Source organism: Miscanthus floridulus, chromosome 5 (genome assembly GCF_019320115.1).
Source record: "Miscanthus floridulus cultivar M001 chromosome 5, ASM1932011v1, whole genome shotgun sequence".
Lineage (NCBI taxonomy): Eukaryota > Viridiplantae > Streptophyta > Magnoliopsida > Poales > Poaceae > Miscanthus > Miscanthus floridulus.
In genome coordinates, this window is record NC_089584.1 from 117,661,457 (window position 1) to 117,673,614 (window position 12,158).

Sequence of the window (12,158 nt, forward strand, 5' to 3'; positions counted from 1 at the left end):
GGGCTGTTCTGTCACGGAGTTGTACAGCCCAATTAGCCCCATCGGTAAAAATGCGGCTTCAGAACCGTTGTATAGAATCATAGAATTGACGATGATGTGTTAAATCAACGTCCACGTTAAAAACGGCACTTTTCCTATATGTGCCTGATTTTTTTTTTGGTTCAGACAACATTCAATTTTGTCATTGTTTAGCTATAGATCTCTTATGAGCTATCCTTTTAATTGTACTAGTTGCTCGCGTAAGATTTTTGTGAGTTATCCTTTTAGTTGCTTTTGTAAGATTTTTGTCTCAAGACTTGTAAAAATTTAGACATCTGAAATATAACAACTCCCTTTAAGGGATCATCAAACTTTATCGTACACAAAGCACAACGCAAGGTAGGTGTTCCTGGGTCAGTATTGTCTGACCCTTGTAGCAATGTCAACAAATTGCATGCCGTGCAACCCAGATACCATGGCCTCTCATGCAGAAGAAAGGCAACTGCACAAATTCACAGCACGTTGAAGAGGTCCACATAAGAAATTCTTGACAAGCCAAGCAAGTATCTAAAAGAAACACATACACAGCTGCTGCAACAACAAGGGGTTTTGCTTCTCGACAACTAAGGTCGTCACTCATTCAGCCATCAAGACTGGATATGTATAGTCTGAAAGTAATCTGTTGTCAAAATTCGATGCGCAGGATCAAAAGTTCACATCACGGCATCACCTGAACTTCTGCCGCCGTCTCAGCTCCCGCTGTATAGCCTTTTTTCTAGCCTCGTCTGAAAATTCTACACTCTCCACAGACCGAGCTTGGGGGCTTATGACACTCCCTGAAGCACCACCGCGCTGGTTTTCTCCAGGTCCATATCCTGGTGGAAAGGCTTCCAAGTTCATACTCCTTGAGCCACCAGTTCCCTGGATTCCTACAGGGCTATATCCTGGCAGGCCGACTTGGCTCGAGATGGTTGAAGGACCTGTAAACATTCTCGGCTTGTTGGTCGAAATCCACGAAGTGATATTGCCCTGATTTTCCCCAGGCCTGTATCCTGGCGGACCGACTTCTCTTGAGATGTCTGTAGGACTCATAAACACTCCCTGCTCATAACTCGTATTCCAAGAAGCACCATTGCCCTGATTTCCCTGTCCATACCCTGGCGGGCCTACTTCTCTCGAGATGGTTGTAGGACTCGTAAATGATGGACTCGTAAACGCTCTCTGTTTGCTGCTCATATACCATGGAGTCTCGTTGCCCTGGTTCTCTCCAGACCCAAATCCTGGAGGACAGGCTTCTCTTGAGATGGTTTTGGGGCTCATAAACACTCCCTGCTGGTAATTCGTAGTCCACGAAGCGCTGTTGCCCTTGTTTTTTCCAGTAAGCTCATATCCTGGTGGGGCAACTTCTCTGGAGATGGTTGTAGGACTTGTAAACATTCTCAACTCGCAGCTCGTACTGTCATTCTCCTGGTTTTCTCCAGGCCCATATCCTGGTGGACCGTCTTCTCTTGAGGTGGTCACAGGACTCATAAATACTCCCGACTCGCAGCTTGTATTCCATGAAGTGCTACAGCGCTGGTTTTCTCCAGGCCCATATCCTGATGGACCAAGTTCTCTTGAGATGGTTGTAGGACTCATAAACAATATTTGCTCACTGCTTGTATTCCAGGAAATGCCACTGCCTCGGTTTTCTTCAGGCCCATATCCTGGAGGTCCGACTTCTCTTGAGCTGGCCGCAGGACTCATAAACAGTCTTCGCTCACAGCTTGTATTCCATGGAGCCCCACTGCCCTGGTTATCTCCAGGCGCATATCCTGGTGGACTAACTTCTCTTGCGATAGCGGTAGGAGCCATTATCACACTCTGCTCACAGCTAGTATTCCTTGAACTGACCTGAAGAAAGTTTTCTCCAGGACCATATCCTGGAGGACCAGCTTCCCTTGAGATGGCAGCTGGAGTCATAGTTACTTCCTCTTCACACCTGGTACATTGGCTCGGTGGGATATCTTCTTCAATGCCTTCGTTAAGATTAATTTGGACCATCAATTTTTCAGAAATCATGTCATTTATATCTGCAGTTGGTTTATCTATCAACCCAACACTGGGTTCAATTACTTGTGTGCCATCAAAGGTTGCGCTATTATTATTCTCAGTAGTCTTTTCTCCCGGATGTTTTTGGTTCTTGGCAACAGCATCTCTTGAATAATGACGAGTAGCAGAGAACCACTTACTGATCTGTTAGAAGAAACTATATTAAGACAAAAGGGAACAATAACAGCCCAATAAGAATGTAGAATAAAATTCTTTAGGGTGGCAGTAATACCTGATTAAATGTCAGTCCTAGCTCTTGCGCCAGACTCTCTTTTGTTGCACGACAAGGATATGGATCTTTTTCAAAATGTTCCTTCAGCTTCTGCAAGAAAATGCAGTGTCAACAATGTAATCTATATCAGACTACAATTAATTGGACTGGTTTGTTAGCACAAAGTGATTCCAATAAAAATTGGATAATAATTATAACTATACTAAAAGGAGAGATGTATTATATACCTGACTAACTATAGGGCCAAAATGATATTTTGAGGCTTTGCCACTGCTGACATTGGAGCAAAGAGCTTCAGTTCGCTGCTCACTTGCAGAACCATGAAGCTGCTCTCTAGTTTGCTGCTCACTTGCAGAACCATGAAGCTGCTCGCTCTGAGTATGTTCATTATTCTGCTCCCTAGCTGCTCTTCTGGAACACCGTTTTGTAGAGCGTGGTGATTCAGTAACTGATGCTTTTTCATTGCTTTGTAATCTTGTTTTTCGTGGTGTGCTAAGTGGGGACCACTCTTCATCACTCGAGTCAGATGCTTCTTGTCCGTAAGACTCCTTTACAATTGCACATGAAACAAATGGAAGGGTGATGAGTAAAGCTAAGGCATGGATTCAAAAGTTCATTTTCTATTTCTAAATGAATAGACTCACTATCAAAACCTACCATCTCAATTTCTGTTCCAGAAAGCGGGATTTCTTCAATATTACATTGGTTAAGATTGCTCTGCACCACCGGTTCCTCAGGAACATTGTCATTTCTATCCCTAATCAATTTTTCCATCACCCCTTGGTTAAGATTGTTCTGCGCCATCAGTGTCTCAGGAACAATGTCATTTCTATCCCTAGTCAACTTTTCCATCACCCCAGCATTGGGTTGTCTTGCTTGCATGCTATCTACAGTTGTGCTATCATTATTCTCACTAGTATGGCCATCAGGATGCATTTCTTTTTTGGCAGAAGCAACCCTTAAATAGTGACGAGTACTAGAGAACCATCTGGAGACCTGATAACAGAAACTCTATTAAGGAAGAAGAAGTATAACTAAACTCCAACAAGCGCATGGCACAGCAGAAAATTCTTGGGAGGGAGAGCAAATGCAGAATTTAGTACCTGATTAAATGTCAAGCCTAGTTCTTCTGATAGATTCTCTTTCGTTTCACGGCTAGGATATGGATCTTTCTCAAAATGTACCTTCAATTTCTGCAAGAGATAGTGTCAATGGCATAACTGATCTCAAGTCATGATTAATTGGTTCAACTTGTTAACACTAAACTCCAGATAGCTAACACGACATGTTTAAAAATTTTCTATACCTGGGTAACTACAGGACCAAACTTCCGTCCTGTGCTATAGCCGCCATTGGAGCGAAGAATTTCAGTTTTCTGCTCACTTTCAGAACCATGAAGCCGCTCCCTCTGTGGTGTATGCTCATTATTCTGCTGCCCTGCTGGTGCTCTTCTAGAGCACCGTTTTACAGGATGAAGTCGCTCGCCAAGTGAATCTGTTTCACTGCCTTCTAATAGTTCTTTTCCAGACCACTCTTCGTCATCACTTGAATTAGATGATTCTTTCCCATGTGCCTCCTTTGTATTACCAATGCAATAAATGAAAGAGATTAGAGAAAGGGATAAGGATAGAGCATACTTTTGTGTGCAATGTGGTTTTAGTATAAGTCATAAGCTGATTGCTTCACTAAAGATGGAATTCCAATGACAAATAAATTATGAATGTTACTACCCCTATCACTATTTCCATTTACTCTTTTTTGTGCTTTTTTACCTTGTTATTTATTTGTTGGTTTTCATCTCTAGACGACTACAACTTGCTTGCGAATAAAAAGGCTTTGATTGTCTTCAGTTAAGTGCCATTTTCTATGCATGAATGCTTGACAGCATGGCCTACTTTTAATTTTATTTTCTCGAACATGCAGTGTATCATTATATTAAGAAAAATGGCCTAGTTTTAATTGCTTGAAGCATTTTTCCCTTAATGATATGGAAATATTTCCACCATGTGTATAACATAAGATAGGGGCTGCATCTTTCTGCTTGAAGGTCTGCAGGCATATAGAAAAATGAAGTTTTGCAATCATTAATACAAATAGCATGATGAGCCAGACATAATCTGATTTTTCTCTTTTGTCAGAAGCATTGGCTTTCGCTCTTGCTGCTACTAGAAAAGAAACACAGGAGAGAAATAGATGGAAAAGGGGAAAAGAGATTTGTGTTGTATATATGGCAAAGAGACCAAGGTTGCTTGCTCCCAACCTTTCTATTTTGACTACATTCAATTATGAAACAAAGATAAGCATTTGATGTTTACTGGATGAAAAAGGGTTGCATTCTTACCTTTCCTATCTCTTATATTGTTAAACTAGGACTTAAATTATTCATATTAGTGCTTAACAAGAAGTAGGAAACATCGGATACAGAAAACATGTATTCATGGTACGGGGAAAATGAGAGAGAGATGGCATACATACATCATATAGTTTTTTGTAATCCAACCGTTCAACCTGCCGCCTGCTTGAAACTGGTAGCACCATGTCTTGATCTAGTTTCATGTCCATAAATGCGTGATTGTGGTTTTGTTCATTAGAGCAGTTATCGGCGGCCCTGAGTTTCATTCTATCAGTACGTTTTATCACATTTGATAATGGAGATTCCGAGACTTCATCCTGGCCGCAAGATTTAGCAATCTCCACACAAAAATCATCAGAGTCAGATGTGAAATCTGACACTTCTGAGTTCAATCCATCTTTTTGGTCTTCACTAGAATCTGGACCTGCTGGATCGAAGTCACCATCCCCTGAGTCCTCCGAAGGCAAGCCAAGGTCATCCGCTGTACTTGCATCATTGGAAGCACGGTCGTTAGTATCCCAGTTCATCCTAGAATCTTATGATAGATCCTACCAAGCTGAAAAGAGCCCATCCCATCCCACTATGGCTCTTGAATTTCATAGTACCCCGATCCTATATGAAAGTTCCATACGATCCTATAAGTTCGGTAGGATCTTAGATCTTACATAGGATCATGATCCTAATTCCTAAGATCCTACATAATAATTGATCTAAATGAATTTTTACATTACATGATTAGTTGCTTGTGATAGCATATTATTTAAAGTCAAGGTGGATTGAAAATAAATGTCAACGAATTCACATAAATTTACAACAAGTCAAGTAAACTAATTAATACTATAGGCTTCAATCTTTGATAACATAGGTCCTGTTTGGCGCCATAGTTTTTACGGCGGCGTGGCGAGGCGCAGCGACCCACCACCTTCACACCTTTACAGCGTCTATGGCGCGCGGCGTGGCGACGCCATACACACATCGGCGTGGCGAATACATACATTATAGTCTAGGATATTAGGAAATTATATTGACAAATGGTAATGCAAATGTAGCTTAAAAGGTATAGTCTACAATATTAGCAAATCAAAATAGCAATGTAAATGTAGCAAGGAATTTTAATTACAAGTACATGGGGATCAATAGAGGATAATGGAGATCGATGTGGCTTCACGAAATCGCAGGTAAATATGTTATTGTAGATATATAAATATATAGATTATGTGCTAATTTGTCAAAATATGTAAGAAAGAAAAAAGAAATGAAAAGGAAAAGAGATGGTATGGGCTTTTATTTAGTGGCCCATCTAAAAAAGCCCACGCACCGCCGCATAGTCTTTACCCTAGCACTAAGGCACACAGCCTGATAGCCGCCGCCGTTTCTTATCTTCCTCGCAGCGCCGCCGCTCCATCTTCTGCTCCCTCCCCCACTCGCGCTCGGCATGAAGGCGACGGAGGCGGCGCTCAGGCTCGGGCTCTCAGCGACGGCGGGGCAGTCCCAGGCTCGGCGGCGGCGTCAGCGGCTCCTCCTCCCGCCTCTCGCCAGTCACCTGGCGCCCTCGCCTCCGTCCTCCGCACACCGGCTGGCGACCCTGCGTACGCACCTCCCTCTCCCCTCCCACCTCCGCTGGATCGTCGACGGCGCACGGCCCCTACAGGTACCCTCACGGCCTCACCCTCACCCTCACCGTCTATTGCGCCCGCCACAGCGCACAAAGGCGCCACAGGACGCCAAATCGGCGCCACGGGAACGCCACGGCGCTATGGCGGACGCCATACACGCCGGAGCCGTGGCGAGAGCCGGAAAAACGCCACGGCGATATGGCGTCGGTATAGCGACGCCTTAACAACTATGTTTGGCGCACAAGCTTTCAGCTTTTACTTTTTTTTAAGCCACAACAGGTGCCAAACACGCGCTTAAAAAGTAGAGCTTATGAAGAATGAACTTTTTTTCTCGAGCGTGCAGGAGAGCTGCATATGTATTAAGAAGAAAAAGGGGGGGGGGGGGGGGGTGTAACAACCCTTGCAAAACCACACACACCCATCAACCAAGCTCTCAAACTAGCATTCGTGCCTAATACAACTTGTCAGTCTGAATAATGAACTGGATGCCAGCTTTTCTGGGCAGCGGCGGGAGACCAGCTTTTTCCTCCCGCACGCAACTCTTCTGCCAGTCTGCCTACGATTTTCCACATCCACGTCGTTCCCTCCATCCAAGCCACCCCTATGTCCACCTCACCGATTTTGGAGGCGTGGACCATGGAGGTTCTGGCGCCCCCAGCTTTTTCTCCTTTGGCTCAAGGGCCACAAGCAAAGATGAGGGATGGGCTTATCACGAGGCCTGAGCAGAGATTCCCTCAGCTAAGATCCACTGGACCAAGCTACCTCTGCCTGAGCTCTCCTCCGACGAGGCTGATTACGACCTCCTTATTTGGCATGACAACAAGGAAGATATTTCTCCCTCTCCATGACATGTGGGCCCCATAGGAGGAAAAGCCAGCAAGCTGCCACAACGGGACATCTTCTCCTTTGCATTTAGCAGCTTTCTAACAAGTAGTTGTTGTAGTAAACTATCAAAAGCTAGCTAATAGAAAAGTTTAAGCTGTGCCAATCAGGCCCATATCACAAATCTTTCATTAAAAATATATATATCGTAAAGTCCAATAGGATCCCATACTACAATCCAATTCTACGATGTAATCTGATATTGCCAGGCAAAAAACGATCCTAATCCTAACAACCTTGAATAGAGGGAACAGACCTGTTTTTAAAAGGTTTGGAATGCTCAAACAAGGTGATGAAATCTAAGACATCAGAATCTGACCTTTGCTGTCATCCTCTGCAGAAAACCTGACTTCATTCACCATATGCCCTTCAGCCAATGCAAGGTTGTCACTGTCCTTTATATGATCCGGCAGCAGATCAGAAGCATCAACTTGTTTAGAACCATTGGCAATTGAAGCTGCCTCAGGAAAAACTTTCTGCAGAGATTAAAGGCAGCATCATGTTGGAATTTAATTTAGCCTCATTTATCTCCGTTCTACAGGTACTTCGTAGGTTTTTACCTCCCATGAGTCATGAATAGAGAGCTTGCTTCCTTGAAGTTCATTTAGTGCATCTATAGAGTCTGCTTTGCACACACATGCAGGGCAAAGCCATCCTTCATCCCCCGGAGGTACTACAAATAAAAACAATTATAAATGAGCAACATATGCAATGATGATTTGAGAACATAGGGAAACCAAAAGATGTAGTGGATATTACTATCTTCAGTTAGCAAAGGAGGGTTCAAACAGTTCTGGTGGAATCCTCTGTCACAGGCTCCATCACAAAGAATGATGTCGTTTTGTAAAGTAACATCCTTTGAACCACATACGGCACAAAATATCTGAAAGATGAAACAAATTATCTCTGCACTAATTTGACAACCAGGCTTAAATAAGAATGTGAGATACCAAGAATAACATGAGACTGCCTACATCTTCGCTTGAAATTTCTCCTGCGGAATCAAACAAAGATTCTTCAAGCTTCCCCTTGGATAAAAGAGAGTCCATATTTCGAAAAGCTTCCCGGATTCTTAACTTGCATTGGAGGATTTCTTCCTTGGCTCGTTCAAGCTCCTTCTCAGGTCTTATTTTTTCCAAACTGCACATTTATACCATCAACACGGTACATGACAAGAGGACACACTTGAAGTCTATTAATAGAATTACAAAAATGCATAGTGGAATGTGAATTGCAAGACATTCCCAAAATATTATAGGCAGATATGGAACATTGAATGCAGCCAGTATGTAACCAAGATCCAAGATCTGTTCTACTCCCTCCATTTCAAATTATAAGACATTTTGTTTTTTCTAGATACATAGCTTTTGATATGCACTTAGATATACACCATGTCTAGATACATAACAAAAACAACGTATCTAGAAAAGCCAAAACGTATAATAATTTGGAACGGAGGGAGTATTTGCCATACCACCCTAATAATAAAAACAGTAAATATGGAATAACAGTTACACATAAAAAAGAAAGCCGAGTTAGACACTTAGTATATGAGGATATTGTACACATTGTATCCTACCTAGTACCAACTAATTCTATCCTTTTTGGAATTAAGTGACCTAATAAATACTCCAAATCAAACGCTAATTCTAGAAAAGGGGAAAATGCACAAAATGGAACTGAACAGCAATATGAAACATGTTTGGATGACAAACCTTTGTCCTTTCCAACCTTCACTTGCATAAGCCTGAATAAAGGTTTGTTGATAGTTCATTCGGTTCAAAATATATCTAACTCTTTGACAAATTTTTAAGTAGTCCTTCTTGGGACTGCGATCCTTTGAAGGCTTGCAAATTTTTCTTTTTGTCACAGTTGGTTCAGCAGAAGTACTATCATTTACAGGCTCGCTACTTGCCTCATTCTTCTTTCCTGAGGCAGAGCGAAGAACCCTAACACCAACCTTTGGACTATCGGTCTTTGAAATTGCCCCACCTTTTCTTTTCCTCGCAGATGGTTGAGCAGCAGCACTATCATTTAAAGGCTCACTAGATGCCTCATTCTTCCTTTCTGAGGTAGAGCGAAGCACCCTGGCACTCCTCACAGGGCTTCCTGCCTCGAAGGAATTGCCACTTTTTCTTCTTTTCACAGCTGGTTGACCAGCAGTACTATTATTTAGAGAATCAATAGATGCCTCAATCTTATTATTTGAGGCAGAGCAAAGCACCCTGACACTGCTGTTGGGACTTCTCTCCTTTGAATGACTGACACCTTTCCTTTTATTTGCAGCTGGTTCAACAGCATCACTATCATTTAAAGGCTCAGTACATGTCTCATTCTTATATTTTGATGTAGATCGAAGCACCCTGACACTATTGCTGGGACTTCCCACCTTTGACGGACTGTTGCATTTCCTTTTACTTGAAGCTAGTTCAACAACAGTGCTATCATTTAAAGGCTTGGTACATGTCTCATCCTTAGCTTTTGAACCAGACCGAAGCACCCTCACACCACAGCTCGGACTCCCCAGCTTTGAGGGATTGACGTTTTTTCTTTTATTTGCAGCTGGCTCACCAGCGATCCTGTCACTTAGAGGCTCACTGCACGCCTCATCTTTATTTTTTATTGCAGAGCGAAGCACCCTCACACTGTTGTTGGGACTTCCCACCTGTGAGGGACTGGTATGTTTTCTTTTATTTGCAGCTGGCTTGTCAGGGATCCTGTCATTTAGAGGCCCACTACATGCCTCGTCCTTATTTTTTGATGAAGAGCGAAGCAACCTGACACTGCTATTAAGACTATCCAATTGACTGCCACTTCTTTTTTTCACAGCGGCTTGGGTAGCAGCAGCAGCATTCAGAGGCTCACTGTCCTTATTATCATTGGCTGAGGCAGAGCGAAGAACTCTACCACTACTATGCGCAGACCTCAAGGGATACCTGTTACTTGGTGACACTTCTGAGCCTTTCCTTCCCATTTTACTGTTTGTCTGCTGTACACTTGTTCCCAATGTCGTCGTTGTCCCGAACAAGACCAAGTAAATGATAAACACAAATGAACATCCTCCACAGTAACTGCTAGGCCATCGGAATATCAGAGAAACTTTCGTTAACAAGGTAAGTTGTCCAGTCAAAATAGATGTGTCAGCACCTACAGTGATGGGAAAAAAATGTGAATATGCTTATTAATAGTGCCAACAAATTTTAAAATGTTCTTGCGTTAATGCACATGTCCTCAGTACTTGCTTTGAAAAAGGCCTATTTTCTTCATGGCTCACAAAAGAATAGAACTAAAACTTAAGGGGAAAATGAATGTAATAATGCAAGGGAGCACAGGATTCAACAAGTGGAGAACACAACCCAAGCAACCGATATACATAAGTCAGTTCAAAACTAAATATATGCAGCACAGCAACTGCACATATTCATCTCAATGTCAAAAATAAGTCAGATAGACAATATATCATATGTCATATTCTTTATGTCGCCAACATGAGATGCTAATCTAAGAACAAGACAGATCCATTTCTTGATCAAAATTAGCACGCAATATGTCACCGTTTTACTAGGACGATCTTTATACCGCAAAGGTGATGCATGGCACAGCATGCATTGGCACGATGATTTTGACACGATATTCTATAACATGTAAACCAACACCCTCCATTCCAAGTTTCACACAGCTAACCAAGACTAACCAGGTTAGAGTTCCACTACTCCACTAAGACATCAAAGTTAGTAGGGCTTGCAAATTGGGCTTGCAGGTCGGGGTTTGCGAGCACAGGACATGGGTGCACACATGTACACCTGATAATTTATGCAAGAAATCAAAGTTAGTAGGCATAATACATGTAAACACCTGTTATTTAGATCAAATCTGAACACAGCTAACCAAATAGCTTAGGTTAGCGTTTGGGTGCTCGGTTTCACATAGTAGGAGGCATCGGCGGATCTGGATCCCCCGGATGGGGTGCTACAGCCCAGGTCCAGCCCAAGAAACATTGGGCATTAACAATTCATGGTGTTTAGAGATGGGTGCTTAAGGAGAGAGAGTATGGTTAATCATTAAGCATCAGCATAGAAGTTAATTCCTACAGTGCAAACAGGTGGTTAGATAAGCTCAGCCACCTTTTTAACTTGCATTAAGCATTGGTGCTAAGAGCATCTCCAAGAGATTAGTCAAATCGTTTTCTAAAGGTAAATTTGGCTATTATTAAAGGAAAAACGTCTCCAACAGCCTCTATAAATGACTCTCCAAATTTAGTAGCTCTCCAGCCCACCTCATTCCCTCTCTACTTTTGGATAGCCTACCTCACTAGGTTTTACATACTGTTGGAGTACTCTAGTATTTTTTTTTTGTCAAATCTATTTTAGAGAGTAGCTAAATCAGTAAATTTCAGGGTTTTTTTTGGCTAAGCACGCCCATTGTGCATGCTCAACAACCCAAGCCAAAAAGGGCCAAGCCCAACCGGACACCCCTAACACACACCAGGTCATTCAGCGCATCCCAGCATCGCTCGCTCCTCGCTTCCTTGCGCTACTCGTTTGTCTTCCACAGGAACTCCGGTGCTCCCCAATCCTGCCAAAATCCCCAGCAATCGCCGATATTCATCGAGACCCCCAACCCCCCAGACGGCGAGATCCTGCGCTCGACAGCCAGCTCCGCGAAGGCGCAAGGAAGCCTGCGGCTTGAGCGGCGGCATGGTGGTGCCCCCAGCGGCTCAGGGAGGATGCAAATCCAGCAACAGCATCCAAGGTCAGCACCCCCTTTGCCCCTTATCTAGATCCGCCACTGGTAGGAAGGGAAGAGAAGGGGTGGGCACACCTGGCGGGTGCTCGTCGCCGGCGAAGGGCCAGAGGAGGACCTGGGGCCCTGGCCTACGGGTTCGTCGTCGGTCGCCCAGTCGTCGCCAAGACACAGGGAGAGCTCACGCCTCACGGGGTGACCGGAGTAATAACGGAGAACAAAAGGCTGAACCGTGAAAGCTGAGCGGTGAGCTCGCGGGTCT

General features: G+C 43.4%; 1 protein-coding gene across 2 annotated transcripts; it reads right to left on the reverse strand.

Annotated features, from left to right (window-relative positions):
- Positions 1–322: 322 nt before the first annotated feature.
- Positions 323–12,151, reverse strand: LOC136450574 (homeobox protein HAZ1-like). Of its 2 annotated transcripts, XM_066451072.1 has the most exons (13): positions 11,975–12,141; positions 8,869–10,300; positions 8,128–8,293; positions 7,913–8,036; positions 7,714–7,826; positions 7,473–7,629; positions 4,778–5,136; positions 3,609–3,878; positions 3,406–3,495; positions 2,960–3,298; positions 2,530–2,850; positions 2,303–2,392; positions 323–2,214 (listed from the first exon to the last, which is right to left on the reverse strand). In XM_066451072.1, exons 2-13 carry the CDS (start codon positions 10,125–10,127, stop codon positions 706–708), a joined length of 4,797 nt encoding a protein of 1,598 aa, XP_066307169.1. In that variant the 5' UTR covers positions 10,128–10,300; positions 11,975–12,141; the 3' UTR covers positions 323–705. The 2 variants fall into 2 exon arrangements, with proteins under 2 accessions (XP_066307169.1, XP_066307170.1); XM_066451073.1 differs by lacking the exon at positions 323–2,214 and having other exon boundaries at positions 2,303–2,433; positions 11,975–12,151.
- Positions 12,152–12,158: the final 7 nt, after the last annotated feature.